General features: G+C 42.8%; 1 protein-coding gene across 1 annotated transcript in view; it reads left to right on the forward strand.

Annotated features, from left to right (window-relative positions):
• DENND5B (DENN domain containing 5B) overlaps positions 1-17351 on the forward strand; it is a 113527-nt gene that overhangs the window by 70899 nt on the left and 25277 nt on the right. Inside the window, 4 exon segments of the mRNA XM_050323695.1 lie at positions 1950-2480; positions 3834-4065; positions 6154-6304; positions 17047-17140. Of these exon segments, the coding sequence (XP_050179652.1) occupies positions 1950-2480; positions 3834-4065; positions 6154-6304; positions 17047-17140 (1008 nt within the window).

The raw sequence follows: 17351 nt of genomic DNA on the forward strand, positions 1-17351 counted from the left end.
TATCACTGGAATAGCAAATTAAATATCACCAGGGAGAGAAGAGCAATAGCGGGGTAGAATCTGCCCCCCACCCCTGATGTTTAACAAATGAGTGAAAAATATCAGCATTCATGAACACCACAGGTCCAGTAACTCTGGGAGAGGGAAAGAAAGAAGGCATATTGAACAGACAAGATCTTGAATCTCAAATTCCTCTAGACAATAAAAAAACAAAAAATCCTTCATCGTGCGAGCAGTGGTGAAGTGCTGTTCGCTTTAGCACTGTTTTATTGTTCAGGCCAGGGGCTAGCTTTTCAAGCTCTTGCTCTAAATATAAACCATTTGTTTGTTAGAGATAAAAATTCTAACAACTGGCCATCATGCTGTCTTAAGGTTACTAATCTCCCTGCATTGACTTTAATCATCAGATGTTTTTGAAGAGAGAAGTGAGACCAATTCCCCCGGGGTTTTCTGAATCCAAATCTCATTTTTCAAATTTTGTAAATGATATGCAGAGCTGAAATTAAAAAGCCTTTGAAATGAAATATTGATAGATAAGAAGGCAGTCCCTGAGCTAAAGAACCGTACTGATGCATACCACAACTCTTTAATAGCTGCATAGTTAAATAAAGCAAATCATTTTGTAAGAAGAAATGCTTTTCTTTGTACAGACTAAATTTAATATGAAAAAGTGAGCTGAAGGGACACTTCTGCTCCACCAAATGAATCCTAATACCCTTTAAAGTATCTATGTGAAAGGTGATTAATGTCAAACACATCCCTGAAATATCCTATATATTATAAACATGTTTGCTGTGGAATGTATTGTCCTGCTGAAAATTAACCTCTTCAGAAAAGGAGGAAAATAAGTCCTTTCTGTTTACATAATCTGAAGATTAGTCTACAGTGTTTGGTAAGAAGTAAAGAACAGTCAAAGTGCCTTGGAGAAGGCAGAGGAGCTTTGCTAATGGTCAAATCAAGCTAACAAAGACGTGCTTCTGCTGCCCTGTGGGTTTCTGCATCTCCCATTCTGCAGCTTTATGCCAGGGCGAAACCTGTCAGAGCTCAGCAGCTCGGGAATCTGACCTGGTTTAAGATTTTACTCAGCACAGTGCACTCAGACAGCGAATTTCAGATGTAAGCCTCAGTTCAGAAGATCAATTACTGTTTTTCATTCTGCTATTATTCCTGAGGGTGCATTTGCAATGTAATTAATTTTTATGTGGGGTTCTTCCATCCCTCCATTGACATTTTCCTAGTAAAAGTATCTGCTCTGCTAGATTAATGTCTTCACTTAACTTTAATCTTACGGGCTGAGATCCATCTCCATTCATAGCAAAGCTAAAAGCACTCTCTTTAAATCTCAGGCAGAGGAATTGCCAAGATTAAAAGCCTCCATGGAAACAGGGGGTCAGGGGAGTGGGGAAATAGGGCACCATTTCCAGTGGACAAACTGTTGTCAGACATGATCCCAAAGGATTTACATGGGACCCTCTTTTGTAGTTTGCTCCTAGCAATGTCTTCTTTCTCGCTGAATATCTTGTTCCTTGGTAGCACAGGTACAAAGGCTTCTTGCAGTTGGATCCTGGTAAAATAATGGGCCCATGAGGTGCAGTAATTCATACAAAGGGTATTTACAGGAGCTGAGAATTTTATTTTACCCTGTTTGCTGCTGTGTCCTTGGCTGGTCTGGGAGGGCTTATCAAATCCTTGTAGTGCAGAGTTTGGGATCTGTAAGTGGTGATGGCAGAGGAGAGGGCAGGAGACTTTATTTATTTATTAAGTCATTGTCATCCAGTTGGCCCTGAGCTTGACTGAAATCTAAAATGTCACAGGCTAGACAAGACAGCTAAAGTCTCCTCCATATGTGAGCACTTAGCCTTCTGTCTGGAAGCACCCTGGGAAAATAAGGCTACATCACAGAGGAGCCAATTCAAGTGTCCATTTTGAAGCTTTTCTTTGTATTTCAGGCAAACTTGTGCTTTGTGGACATCGATAACCATTTCATTGAACTGCCGGAGGAATTCCCCCAGTTCCCCAACAAGCTGGAGTTTATCCAGGAAATCTCCGAGGTCCTCCTGCAGTTTGGGATCCCCCCGGAGGGCAACCTGCATTGCAGTGACAGTGCCACCAAACTCAAGAACTTGGTTCTTAGTGACTTGGTGAATGACAAGAAGAACGGGAACATCCCCAGCAACGCCCTCAACATGTACGAGCTGCTGAAGGGCAACGAGACGATCGCCCGCCTGCAGGCCCTCGCCAAAAGAACGGGCGTGACGATGGAAAAAATCACAACCCCCCTCACAGAGAAGGAGAAGGATGGCAAGCTGTCGTGCGAGGAGCTGGAGCTGAGGGACTACAAACTGAACGTGCAGCTTCGCGAGGTTTTCGCCAACCGCTTCACGCAGATGTTCGCAGACTACGAGGCTTTCGTCATCCAGGCTGCCCCCGACATGGAGTCGTGGCTGACTAACAGGGAACAAATGCAAAACTTCGACAAAGTAAAGATAGCCGTGTATTTGTTGAGGGGGAGGGAGCATAGCTGTGTTATGTGTACATAGCTTAGGTACTCTTTAATCTGCCGTTCTTCCTCTGCCTCACCGGGAGATTTGTCCATTCTCATTACACAGGCCCACATCGGTGCACATCCTCAGAGCCGGTCAGAGCTGTCCCAGCTTGCACAAACCAAGCTGGCAAGCTTCTGCCTGCTGATGGGGCTACTCCTGTGGCTTTGGTGGAAGGGTAGCAATGGAAAGTGACTATTTTTTCTGTCTGTCTGTCTTTTTTTTGTTTGCTGAGAGAAGAGGTGCACACATGAGACAAAAATCAAATCCAGCCTTTCAGGTTACCTAAACTCACAGCAGAGGTTGTTGGTAATGGGTACATTTGTTCTGAAGGTCATCACTTCGGTGTGGCACAAGAGTACTGTTATGACTCCATTGCAGTGTGTACACAAGAGTAAAAAGGAAGCTGAGATTAGAAATGGAGAAATAGAGACAGTAGACCGGCAAAAGGAATGAGAAATGTTGGGAAGCTCACACAGTTGCTATTTCTTAGGGACTGCAAAGTAGATAGTGCTCTTAGCCATCAGCTTTTTCAGATACAAGTGCTTCTCTAGGGAGAATGTTAGAAGGATAAGCAATGAGGAACAGGTATATACTGGTCTGAGTCAATTTTTGATAAAAAAACTGCTGCCATGCCTTTTATGGGTTGGTTTGTGTTCGGGCATTAAACAGTGCAGCATCCAAAAGAATGGGGTAGTTTAGGCATTCTCTGCCAATGCTTCTACAATAAAATGGGCTGTTAATTTTAGGGTTTTCAAAGCTCAGTTAGAGACTTAAAAACACAGCAAGTTCTAATTGGGAATTCATGATTAATTGCCCTGGGTAACATCACAAAAGAGCATTAGCTGAAAAGCATTTGTGCATCCCTTGATACATATGGCACCTTAATGTGGGATATGATCCCAAGCTGGAATGCCCAGACCAGAGGTCCCCAGTGGTGGTGGTCTGGCATGTGTTGCACAGGGCTTGTCCCTGTGGGTGATAGCTGCTAGGCTGCTTTGCAAAAGCTGGCAGCACGAGCACTTCTTCAGTAACTCCATTCCCCCTTCACTCCAGCTGTCATGAAGCTTCCCTGACTGCTTATTTCTTGCTGTTGGGACCAAAGAGGTGACCTGTGAACCAAACCCCTTTGGTAGATGGAGTCAAAACCTATCTGAGAGGTGTTTTTATGGTGGGGAAACCTTGCCCAAGCCTTCCTGCTGGCTGCTGGATTGGTTGGCTACTGCAGGATGACTCGTCATGTCAGCGCTGGGGGGAACGTGGCACTAACGAGGTGTTCTGTTATTTCAGGCTTCCTTCCTTTCGGACCAACCTGAGCCTTACCTCCCATTCCTTTCACACTTCATCGAAACACAGATGTTTGCAACCTTCATAGATAATAAGATAATCTCCCAGTGGGAAGAGAAGGACCCTTTCCTACGAGTTTTCGACTCCCGAATTGAGAAAATAAAGCTGTATAATGTAAGGGCCCCCGCACTGCGGACATCCAACTATCAGAAATGCAGCACTTTGAAGGAAGCAGGTACGTCCAGACGGGATAGTAAAATATTCAAAAGTACAATGCCAGCCACAAAGAAATATAGGTCCTAAGTCATTTGGGCATTGCAGTCAATGAGGAAGCTCTAGAGCTACCTGAGGAGGGCTCAGCAGTGCCCTGATCTCCCCTAAGCAAAAACTTCAGCATGCTTTTAAACACCAGAAACAGCGTGAGCCTTTACCTTCCCTTTGAGCTCTCCTGGGCTGGTGCCATTAATAAACACAACCCAAACCATGGCACTGGGCTCAGAGGTTCTCCTTTCAGGCAGCTCCTGTTCTGTTGCCAGGAGAGCTTTCCTTCACTGTGGTGGTGGGACCAGTGCCAGCCACACCAAGGAGTCGAGCCCCAGTGTCTGTTCCACTAGCCTTGTCTGCCCCTTCCCATAAAAAGACCTTGTTTTGCCTTGTGCCATTTGGTTGGAGCAGCGGGGGATGCTGGGCATGTAATCCTGTGTGGCATATTTAGTACCTCCAGCAATAGATGTTCACTGTTAATGAACAATACACTGTGTGCTGAAGGCTTGGATTATTTTCCATTACAGTCACAGGATGCATTTTCAAATTATCCTTGAATTACTTACTCAATACACGTACAAGTATTTATTTCATTTCCAAGTGATACAGGGAAATTATATTCTTAAATTTGTTGGGATATAGATATTAATAAACTGAGGCAAACACATCTCTCCTGGGGTTCTTTTGTTGAACTCCTTCAGAATGTTTTATGTGTTATAGACATGGCAAAAATAGAAATCTCTGTCTGCTTAACTTTTTCTGTCTAAACCCAATTCTAATTTGCAGGTCAACTGTCTATTCAGCGTCTAGTTTTGGCAGATATTGTGGCACCAGAACCTCATTTTCTGTCTTGTGAAAAGCAGCAAACTGATAGTAATACCATCTTTCCTTCATATTTACCATTCACAATATATGTCACCCCAGCACTGATCCAGCACCTGTTTGTTTAACCTACTGTTTTCAGAACCCTTCAAACCCTCTGACCCCACATTACCCACTCCTTTTCTCCAAAATGGAACCATACAAAGAGATTTTTATTTTTTTTAAAGGGGAAAGAATCCCTCCCCAGTTTCTAATGATAATGTATGTAAATCTTATGACAGTTTCTTTCCCATCACAGTTTTGTAAACTAGGAAATGATTTCTGTGTTGTTCTTGAAGAAAAATGGAAAAGGGGTTTAGCTTCCACATTTTATGTATATATTCCCTAGTTATGATATGCTGAAAGAACAGATCTGCCCATAAATGGGTGGGCTATAAAGAGTGGAATATTAAAGCTGCTAATTAAATGCTAAATTCCCTCATACACCCCAGTCCTTCACAAGTTCATCTGACTCAGTGTTGAGAGGGTGACAAGTTTTATTTTCATCCTGCTCAAGATTTGAGATTGAAACTCTCATGTCCTTGAAGCAAGTAATGAAACAGAGTGGAGCCAAGATTCCTGGGGAACCCTCTCTGCTCTTACTGTAGCCTCCTCTGTTTCCAAGCATCTGTTCATCCTGTTGATGCTGCTCAGGCCCTGCTACAGTTAGCTATGCTTTTTGAAGGCCTGTCACCAGTAATGGCATATCTGATCTCAGGAGGAGGATCGCTGTAGGTGCCAGATGTTTGCAGAACTCGGGTTTCGCCCCGCCATGCATCTGTCCAGGAGTGTGTGTGTGGGCAAAGCGAGGTGCCCAGTCCCACACAGAGTTGCAGGTGACTTCAGAGGTCTCCATTCTGCTGATGGAGCCTTGAAACCAAGCAAGGAATTGCAGGGAAGGGTTGCACTGTGCTCGCCAATTCACAATGCATCCCAGAGGCTCCTGTAAATACCTGCTAACTTAACATCTAACGTGCTTGTGCCGGTGCTAGTTGTGTTGGGTAAAGAAACTAAAAGCAAAATTTAAAACCCCAAGTGTCTCCTCACTTCTGTAAGCAACAGATTTCCGTGTCTGAAGTCACTATTTAACTGTTTTAGCGGGTTTTCAGGGATGTGAGCATGACCCCTCCTGTTGTGGCAGCACGTGCCCTCAGGTGGTTCTCTAGCGTGGTTGTTCACCTGTGACTGTAACTTGCAGCCCAGTCCATCGAGCAGAGGCTGATGAAGATCGACCACACAGCCATCCACCCGCACTTACTCGACATGAAGATCGGCCAAGGGAAGTACGAGCAAGGATTTTTCCCAAAGCTGCAATCGGATGTCCTGGCGACGGGACCCACCAATAACAAGTAAGCGTGAGGTTTGTTTGCTGGATTTTAAAGCACATTTCTGGAACAAAAGATTCACATCACTGAACAGAAATCCTAATTTTGGATGGCATATTACCACTTTATTGAGCCCAGCAGCTCTTTCCATTTCTGGTTTGTATGGGCTATGATTTTTGAAGTTATAACCATAGTTTGGGTTGTTAGGAAGTGTCAGCTCTGGTTTGGGGAAGATTCCTCAGAAATGTTTTCTGTTGAGTGGTAAGCACTCTATCTTCTCATGCATATTTTTAGCTTTGCTATTGCTCTTATGAATGTAAAAGTAATTTCTTTGCTGGTTTGCACTGAATAGGATAATTTTGAAACCCAAGCCAAAATTCAGATTCTGAAAGAAATTTCGGCATTGAAACCTCCCCACCATCATGCAGAATGAAATTAATGCCCTCTGTTCCTCTTTTCTTTAACTGCTATGACATGACCCAGAGATTCTTGTAGCTCTCTTTTAGTTTCCTCATTGGAATACCCTGGAAGAATAGCTTTGTGAGGGTAGAAAGGATGTGGTTCTGTACCTGGGTTTCTCTTTTGAGTCTGATAAGGTTCTGTGGTGCCCTTTGATATGAAGGTAGGGGTACCTGTAGCTGTGCAATTGAGCATGCCAGTACATAATTCATTTACCTAATGCAAAATGACAACCTGGAATACTGATACACTTTACATTTGCACAGGTATAATACAAAGTAAGTGCTGTGAGTTACTTTTTTATTTTCCATTTTTTCATTTCTCCCTCTTCAAAAATGAGATATTTGTCTACCAGTGATCACAAATTCATTAAATTATTAGCTCAAGCTCTCACTTCTAGCTTCTGTGCTAAGTCAAAATGTGGGAGCACAGGTAAATCCAAGAGCTTCAAAAGCCACAATTGTTAAAACAAATATTAAAACAAACTCTTGTTTTTAGATGTGTGCATGCACACAAGCTGCTCTGAGCTGCTGTATGAGGTTCCCACTCATTTCTATTTATACACCTTTTGTGCACCCCAGTGCTATCTAATCCCTTTTTAATAATAGGAATAAGATTTACAAATGATACCCTTAAGCATTGGATGTTTAAAGATTTTCAATTCTTTAACATAAATTTAAAAATAAAAAGGAGAAAAGGAGGTACATATATTTCAAAGTTCCTTTGTTTGCAGTCATCCTGCAAATGGAGACAAAAGTTTATGGGTAATGGTCCCTTGAGGAATGGAGGATTTCTTCGTCCTGTGGGATGCTGTATTTAGCAGTCTGCCTCTTATCCTTATGGTGGGTTTCAGTTTTACAGTGTCAGCAACAGTGTGAGTGTGCCCAGCCTGCTTGAAGTTGTTACATCTTCTGGCTCTATTACAGCATCTTATCTATGAATAAGCATCAAATTAAAAATAGTTTTCCTTATGTCTTTTGAGATGCTTCTGTTAGATTGGTACCTGTTCTAAAATGTGGCTCTAACTCCTTGAGTGATAACTTTGATTTAGATTGCAGCATGTTTCAGAATTTGTAAGTACAAAAATCCCATTACTTATAGCAAAGCGATGTCAAAGTGACGAATGTTTGGAATTCCTCCAGTTGTGTATTGCCAAAAAGGTTTGTAATTGGAAAATCTCAAGACCATCTGTTTATATCTTTCTGCTTCCTGGTTTTCATGTGAGCAGCTGAGAGGACTCTCTCTCCATTTCAAATGTGTAATTCTGCTGAATTTACACCCAGGTATAAAACAGATAGCTTTTTCATGCTCCCTGTAAATACAGCATGACTCTTTTGACCACAAAATCAACTGTAGTTTTCCATTGATGTGAATTTCCCAGTGTATAATTCTCAGAGATGTGTTTTATTTGCATATAGGACTGGACCTTTGCATGTGGGTGTGGGGTAAGAGATCATTTCAGCTACATTCCCAGACACTTCAGATCTAGCTATTGTGTGGTTTATATTATAAAGTTAATGCAAAGGATATTGCTATGTCGATGAGAATTATTTTTGCAGGCAGCTTCGGTTTTATGTAGCAAATGTTGTCCTCAATATTGCAAGGAAGTGTGTTTGGATCAGGGGGGAAAAAAAATCCATTCCCATGTTTCAGTCAATTGTTGCTGAACAGTAGCAAATAAACCAATTCAAAGCTGTTTTGCTGAAAACCTCACCTCAGTGGCCAGCAATCAGGTATTTATTGCTGCCCTGTCTGGGCTGATAAACTAACTAGAGCTCATAATGTTCTTGTAACCAGGCCGAGCACTGAAGATACCCCTGTCAGTAGCTGGGCTGTTTTATGTATAATATGTTACTTCAAAATCACAGATATAATGCAAACAACAAACACTTTTAGTTTCAGTTCTAGATCCTATATTTGATCCCAGAAAACCACGTTTCCAAGGCAGGGAGAAGAGGTGTCTGGCACTTGTGTGCTGGGGGCTTGGAGGGCAGGGCTTGGGCACAGGGGTGGGGATGACAGCCACATTGGATTATTTAAAATTATAGAATCATTTAGGTTGGAAAAGACCCTGAAGATCATCGAGTCCAACTGTAACCCTGCTACTGCTAAGATCACCATTTGGACCTGGTGTATTTGAACCTGAGCCCTGGCCAGACTGGGATTAAGATTTGTTTCAGTACAAACCTGACAGGAATGGTGGAACTGGGAGTAAGAACTCCATGGGAATAGAAGGCAGGCCTTAAAAGGTTCCTTAGGGATGACATTAACCTATCTAAACAATGAGGGCTTAAAAAGGGAAGCTTCCTGCATGGATAAATAATGAAAAAGAGAGCATCAGAGTAAATGGTCAGTTTTCCTACTGAAGGGTTGATCACATTAGGATGTGAAAGTGTTAAAACGCTGAAGTCTGTCAATCAAAGTCCACTGATGTTTCATCTGTCAGCCCATGGCCATGCTTAGCAGCAAGCTTTGCCCCACTTCTGTCACTCAGCTGCCTCCTCCTGCTTTCCCTTTAAAGGTGTCCTTTGAAGGACTGGACAAGGGGATGAACCTGTGCTCTCTGGCCCCAGCCAGCATCAGGCTCTTGCTGCTTTCTCTCACCTGCCTGGTCATTTGTGAATCAGGAGATCCTTCTTACACTTGCTCCTATTCTTACCAGCTGTTAGGGTGCAGGTACCTGCTCAGTGTCATTTAGGGCTGGTATTCACCTCTTCCCCTGTGGTGTTATGTGGAAATGTTGACTTGCTCAGCTAAACAAGAACTTCAGTGAAAAAAACTCCAAACTTCAGTTCACTGAAAAGAAATGAAAAGTTTGAAAGTAAGCAAATAATTTAAAAACAAACACACAAACAAAACAACCAACAAACCAATAATCAAACCCACCAAAAAACCCAAACAAACAAAACACTCCATCCCACCCCCCTACCTCCATAAAATTGGAGAATGGGCTCCCAGGTATATGATTAGTTTCCTTAATTGTCTTTTTGATCAAAGCCACAGAACATGGATAAGAGATTAACTGCAGAAAATGCAGATCTAACTTTACACGAAAGATGATAACTGTTGTATCCAAATTATTTCTATAAATTAAAGGAATATCACTGTTCTGTAAAGAAAAGAGCAATTCATCCCAGCTAACAACAACTGAACGAAAAACACAAACCAAAAACACCTCGCCCAGTTCTGTTCTTTCCCATCAGGCAACGTCCCACTTGAGGGACTCCCTCTGCTCTCATTGCTTTTGATACATCCCCCACATCATGGGAAAACCTTCTGAATCTGCAGAGAGCAGCTGCAGCTTGCTCTGGGTACAGAAGCATCCTCCATCATGCTGCTCTAACCTTGTAAAGCCGTGGCTTCTGCAGAAGTCCTCCTAGAAATCATCCCAGGAGGAAACAGGCTGCAGTCCCTTAGGCAATTTGTCTATTATTCTGGAAAAGAGCCGTGGTTTCCGGAGTCCTCATTTTCTTTCTCAAACCTCAGCACCACACTGTGGTTTCTACGTGTTCCCTTCTTCCCTCTCTGCATGCATTTTCTGCCAGGCTTTTAAAATTGTAGCTGGGGCTCCACTGAACTGATGCATTTGCAATGATCCAGGAGTGGAATTTGAATGACAAAAAGGCAGGCTACATAAACACTTCATGGTTTTTGATTAGCTAATTGTTAAATTAGGGGGAATATGCTTACAGTGCAAATTTAAAACAATGAAACAAGCTGTGTTTTCAATCTAATTGATTACCTTGTAACTTAATTTGTACTAAGAAGCTTGATAAATGAGATTAAATATTGCAGAGGAAAACACTGATTGCGCACCAAGCATGGGAATATATTTGCATTCTGGTGATTTGTAGTGAATGCCTGCAAAGAACAACTGAACTGATTTTTTTCTTATAGCTTTTGGTTTTCAAATGAAGTTTTTGTTTTATTACACATTTACAAAATGGTTTAAACTACCCTTTTTTGCTTTCATTCCTGTTTAGCTCTTTTTTCCTCCACTATTCAGTATCTGAGCCCTGCTTTCCTCCTTGCCTACTTCCCTGATCAGCCTGTTTCCTCTTCCTGCCCTGGCCACTTCTCCCTCCTGAGTCCTCTCCCTTGTATCCCAGTTTCCTGGGAGCTTGGTGGTTTTTTTCTGTCCTCTGTGTCCTGCCTGACTTGCAGCAATCCCCAAAGGAGGGAACAGTCCAAGTCTTTGAGCACAAATCCTGCTATACTTGGCCCCCTGACCTCAGGCTTTAGCTGAGTGATGAGTTGCTCTTGCCCATGAAGCAGATTTCAAAATTCTTTGCTTTCTCCAGGCATTTGTTCCTGAGCTGTGTTTTGCTGATCTCACCACTATGTGTGTCAGTATTTATTTGTAAAAATCATGCACTAGGAGTGTATGAAATGGGTTCATTTTTGTGCTCCAGTTTATGGCACAGCTTGTGTGGACACTGTCCTGTGGCCTCCATCATCAGCCTTCTCTTCAAGTTGGGAACTGTCCATGGCTTGTCTGCCTGGTCCTCTGGTTCTCCTCACTTTTAAATAGGACTGCTGTTTGTTTGTTACTAACATTTAACATCAGTTAATGTTTTTAAAGAAAATATTATATTTTAATATATATTTATATATGTATATATAATGCAAAGGAGTCGATGAATCTCTGTATGATGACAGAATTTGTTCTGGTTTTAACTGAATTAGTTTTTGTATGAAAGATGGTCTTTCTCTTTTACTGAGTGCTTCATATTATGTGGTCTTTTATTATCTCCCTATCTGTTGGGTACTGTTTCAAGGCTGTCTATTTTCAATTAAGCTTTTTTTTTTTTTTAATCAAGCCAGACAATTGCATTTTCAAGTAATATAGAGAGTAGCATCTCTGCAGTGCATCCAAATGAGCATGAAATGAGTCGGCAATGAGCCATCCACACACAGCTCTGATGTTATTCAAACTTTGTGAGTAGTAAAGCTCACCTTTTACATATGAAAATCTGAAGGATGCAGTTACTACACAATAGGTAACCTAATACAGCAAACCACTGACAGGTGCAATGCAAACATGAACCACTTGTATTTAAATACATGCATTTTTGAGAATAAGGTGTGACTGACAATCTGTGCTTAGAAATGGTTTCTGAGATAGGGAATAAGTGCTGTGGTGACTTGGAACCCGATGGGCAAGTCTCCTGAACTGCTGATCCTCTGCTCAACTTGTGCAAGGTGGGAAAAGTGCAGCTAACTTCTCTGAGTTAATATATCATTTTAACACAGCTCTGCAGAATTGAAGTTCTCAGGGAAAACTGCATCGAATCCTTGCATCCTCTGTTCCACTTGCTCTCCCCTGAACAGTGCTGCTGTCTCAATGGACTTTGCAAATTAAATACCAGTTCGGACAGTGGTTCCTCAGGCTCCAGGGGTGATGCTGCCAGTTTGCTACCGCTGTTCCTTGCAGAGGATGGCAGTTGTGGGTGCCACCCTTTTAAATCACTTCTTTTCACGTAAACTGAGGAGACAGCCTGTCAGTGCAAGACCTCTCTCTTTAAGGCATTTTGCTCATTTTTGTCCACCCGATGAGCAGTTTCAAAGCTTTCCTATTCCACCCTTCATCAGAGCTGGGAAAGGTGCTTAAGTCTCTATCTGAGCCTTCATTCTCCCTTACCATAGTGCAGTATTTATGAAGCAGACTCACAGTGTGGATCCCCTCCCCTGTCAGCCCTGTGAGCTCCATCAGGTGGAGCTCAGTTTTGACATTCCTTTTAATTTGCTTGGTCTGAACACGTATTTGACTTGAAATCTCCGTGCAGTCCCACACGAACTGCACCTGAACCCAGGCAGTTTGCATGTGCAGTGTTGTGTGTGTTTAATGTGTGCAGGCTGCATGCATGCTTTAGGGGGATTTGGTGGAGGGTGTAGTACAGCTATGTGCTAATTTGGGGATACAGAAACACAGATAGTTATCTTTGATGGGGTGTATATAGGTAGAATGGGTATTGTCATGATTTGCAGACCTAAGTAGCAGTCTGCCTCATGAGATGGTTTATATGAAGAGATTTGGGTTCTGTCCTATAGACAAGTGCATTTGTCTACTTCCATCTCGCTTTTAACACTGTAAACAGATTGTAAATTATGATAGTGACTTTCATGGTGATGGCAATATTGGTTAAATCCATCTGTGAATGAAGTTCTCTAGCAGCCTGTTCATGTGTTGCAATGTATATCCTGCCTATTTAAACTCATGTCTGGTTTGAGTAGACATCATTTCTTCGTTTCTCTATGGAGCTTTAAAAAGCAGGGTGGGGAAAAGGGGAAGAGAGAGAGAGATGTACACATGGTTGCAATACAGCGTGGCCTGTCCCTGGTGTGAGGCTGCTGCTTGTTGTGTCTCATTTTGTATTAAACAGCACTGACCGAAATTCACTGTTTTCGTGCTACAAGGATCTTATTATGAGATGCCTTCATTTCATTTCTCTGTATTGAACGAGTTCAGTCTTCCCCAATCCCTCCTCTGAAACATCCCTGCTTTCTTGCAGTCCCTGAAGGTGAGGAGCATTCATCTGTGGACATGGGAGTTACATACAGGCAGACATACTGAAACAAGCCTTTTCTCACTTCTCCATGTAGGCAGTTTGTCCCTGGGCTCCCCACAACACCATGCCTGAGCTGCATCTGCTCAGACCCCAGAGATTCGGTGCTTGTAGCAATGCCTTCACTGGGAGGAATAAATGAAACATGCCTGTAGTCCATGCTCATGGCTCTACCGGCAAAAAAATAAAGGGGAGAGGGCATTTTTGTGGTCAGGAAATACTTGGGCAGCATCCAGGCTGAGCAGCAGCACCGCAGTGCTGTGCACTCCCAGGTGCCAGGCTCATCCCTCCAAGGTAGGGACCAGCCAGGAGGGCTTGGTCTCCTCAGGTACCTGCTCCATAAGGACATGGGTGGTCGGGGTTCAGCTGAAGAGCCCAAGACTAAGGTCTGACAAGCAGGTGTTTGTGTTTGCTGGTGGGAGTACAGCTTTGCTCACTGCTTTGGCTGAGGTGTGAATACAGCAGTAGCTGATAGCAGTGCCAGGAGAAGCACCCTGGATGGGATTTGGACAGCTCAGGGAAGGTGGTGTGGCTTCTGGGATGGGCTTTTATCCCCCCTAAAATCACTCTGAGAGATCGAAAGGAGAGGAAGAGTAGTTTAAAATGCAGTCGCTGCTGGTAAGAGGAGTAGGAATGGTTATTATAATATTGGAGCATTGTTTTGGGAAAATTCTATGTGGCCCAGTAAAGAAAAGGCTTTAAAAGTTTTAGCTGCTTAATCCTGTTTATCTGCTGTCAGATCTTCACAAAATCTCCCAGAGCGATTCAGAGCAGCATTTCAATGCACAGACCTCACCCAGTGACTCAACAGCTCCTCTTCCTCAGCTTAGAGGTCGGGGAAGAAGAAACATGCAGCTCACTGTGTGTGTAATTGCTCCAGCTAATGAGTAGCAGTCGTTTTTTTCATAAACATCCAATGATCTTTACATTTGTATGCTTAAAATGTTCAAATGGTTCTGATTAATAATCTGGAGAAGAGTCTGTGCCTTCTCCCTGATGAAGTACAGCGCTGGAATGAACTGAAAATGCTTTAATGATGGTGTAGTCGTTGTAATTATTCTGTAGCTTTCGTTCTGCTTTCACCTTTGGTGAGACGTGTTCCCTCAAAGGACACTTCCAGCAGTTCTTTTGTCTTCCAGTAACTGCAGAAATGCAGGTGGAGAGGCACCCAAGCTCTGTCTCCAGTTCAGAAAATACCATATAAATTGGAGCAGAAAAAGTCTTATATGGATAATGTTTGATCTATAGCTTAACTTTCCAATGTGTTATTGGCATTCTATCATGTGAAACATAAGCTTGCAATAAATGGAAGGTCTCCAGAGCCAGGTAGCTAAAGTCACTTTTATGTCTGCTATCTTCTGTTCAAGGGTGTGGGGTTTTGTGCTACATTTCTACTTGCTGAGATTATTAAAATGTAGGGTTTTATTTCTCCCCTTTCAGTCATCTAATGATGTTTTGGCTATTGCTTCTGAAAAAAAAAAATTTCAAACAGTGACTTAATAAACTCAGGGGCTGTTTATTTTTAAAACTTCTGCAGAGGTGCAGAGACACTTATGTCATTAATGTATTCCTCTGAGAAGGTATCAGCATTTGCTGTGCAGACACCTATTGGGTTGTTTCGTTTAGTTACCAGAGACTTGAGGCTACGTTGCTTTAAAAATAAATTCTTTGTTGTATGGGATGCTGAGGTGAAGAACCATAATTACATGCAGACCCAGATTTCTTCCTTTGTACTTGTTTACTTGATGTTATTTGGGAGGTAGGACAGAACTTCAGTTTGACTATAAAAACTACAGTTCCTATGACTTTTTTTCACCCCTTTTTATCTGTCCTGTTAGCCAAAATTCAGTCTTCACTTGACCCACCAGAGGAATTGGTGGAGACAGTTAGGTCTGTGTATGCAAAGTCCTCTCTGGAAACAGGAGGGTTTGTTTATCAGGGGTCACATCTCTGTACTTCTCTTGGATCAGGCTCCTCTGCTTACACATCCCAAGTGGTCTGCCAGACGTGTCAGAACCTAAGTCCAGCTCTGTGCAAGAGTTTTCTCCCCCTGACATGAATCTGCCTGTGTTACCAGCTGAAATTCCTTACCCAGGCAGTTCATATCCCAGATCTTATTTGTGTATGCTCTTGTTTGGAGGAAATGGATGGCTTTGGGATCTGGAGACTGCTGTTCTCACTAATACAACCAGTGTGGAGAGGCTCACCAAGGACACACTGTCTGTCTTGGATGTGGGCATCTCCAGGTTCCCTCTGTATAGATCTGTCAAAGGCAGAGAACCCAAATCCCCAGGAGCTCTGCCTGTTGATCACAGTTCCTGTAGAAAAAGCCATCTCAGAGCAGTTGTTCTGGCACGGTGCCCAGCATGGACACTTCAGTCTGGAGCAGAGGGGCCATGATGGAGATGGGGTTTGAAGGGTCCCTTTGACTCAAGTGCTAAGGTTGGTAAGTGTGGGTTGTTGTTACCTTCTTTCTATTGCTTTTTTTGAGGGTTTTTTTTAACCTTTTTGTTCTTCTGGATTTAGGTTATCCACTCAAATTCTTCCAGGCAGTTTTCTCGTGTAGGTAGAGCCTTTTTCATACATCCTGCCAGGCACTGGAGTTGGAGCACTGCTTTGAGCAGGATTTGTGTTCCCTTTCACCTTGGTTTCACTCTTTACGTTCTGAGTGCAGGATAGAGGCAGGTGACTTCATGAATTGACTGAAAGGCTGTACACTTAAAGGCTTTTTTTTAACTGTATTGGAAAGATAATTTTAAGTTTAATAAACACAACTACAGTAATCAAGTGATATTCTTAAGATACAGCCTTTGTGTGCATTAAGCTGCTTATTTTTAATGCTTGATAGGTTGCTTTATACAGTGTTATTTCAGCTTTCTGTTATAAATATTGCATTAACTTCATTTTCTCTGCACCAGTTGAGCATTTCTTGTTTTCAAGGATTTGATGTAAAGGAGTTTGGACACTTGAGAGCTCCAAGGTTGCTCAGATTCAAACCTGGTTACCAGGTGGCTGCTTTCAAGCAACAGCTTCAAATGAGGAAAAATTAAGCGGAACATATATGACCATGTGGAAAAAACCCAGGCTTTTTTTTGATATTTAGAAACCTGATACAAAAAAACTCAGAAGGCAAAGACAGCAACATGATTAATCCCAGGAACATCAGTGTTGTTATAGCCTTTAGACATAGATGCACCCAATATCACAGTAGTTACTACTGCAATGAGAAATTTCTCTCAAATAACTCCTGGAAGAACCACCGAAAGTGCAGAAAGGAGAAGCAGCAGTACTCACAAAAGAGAGAAGTCACAGAAGTTGCGACTCAAAATACATCATTGTAATTTTGTTTGTTTCTGCAGGCACTTGTTTTTATCAAACTTCATCAAATGCAGCAGTGGTGTTGGGTAATTAAGTACATCAGTTTACCTGGTGGTGGCATCAATGTTGTGGTATGACCTGTGTTTTGGGTGCCAGGAGCTCTCACTGGAGACCGTGGCAGGCAGTGGGCATGTTTCCACCAGGATTTTTGTCCCTTGGGTGCACAGTGACCTGTTGCCTGCCAGATGGCTTCCCGTGGGGAGGTCAGGCACCACTTTGCACCCGTGTTTACTGCACGGTCCGAGTTTGGGCTTCTCCTTCTCTTGCTGCAGTCCCATCGAGGTCCTTTGGCTCCTGACCAGTCTCCCCCTCCTGATTTTTTCCCTGCTCATGTGTGTACTCTCTCTCTCTCTGACTTGCCAGCCGCTGGGCCAGCCGCAGCACCACCACACAGCGGAGGAAGGACCGCCTGCGGCAGCACTCGGAGCACATCGGCTTGGACAACGATTTGAGGGAGGTAGGTGGCATCATCTGTGGGCAGCACAAGCTGTGATCCAGGAGGTGGAGGGCTGGACAAACAATATGTTTATTGCTTAGGGCAGTTTTGTGGCTACTGTGATATTTGTTTGGGTCTCTGTAGCCATTTAGATGCCGCTTCGCTTGTCACAGATGCTTGTGTATGTTGTACAACTTCAAAGTACACAACATAAATAAAGTGCTTTTATTAT

This window comes from Myiozetetes cayanensis, unplaced genomic scaffold (assembly GCF_022539395.1).
Source record: "Myiozetetes cayanensis isolate MyiCay16 unplaced genomic scaffold, myiCay2020 scf3, whole genome shotgun sequence".
NCBI lineage: Eukaryota > Metazoa > Chordata > Aves > Passeriformes > Tyrannidae > Myiozetetes > Myiozetetes cayanensis.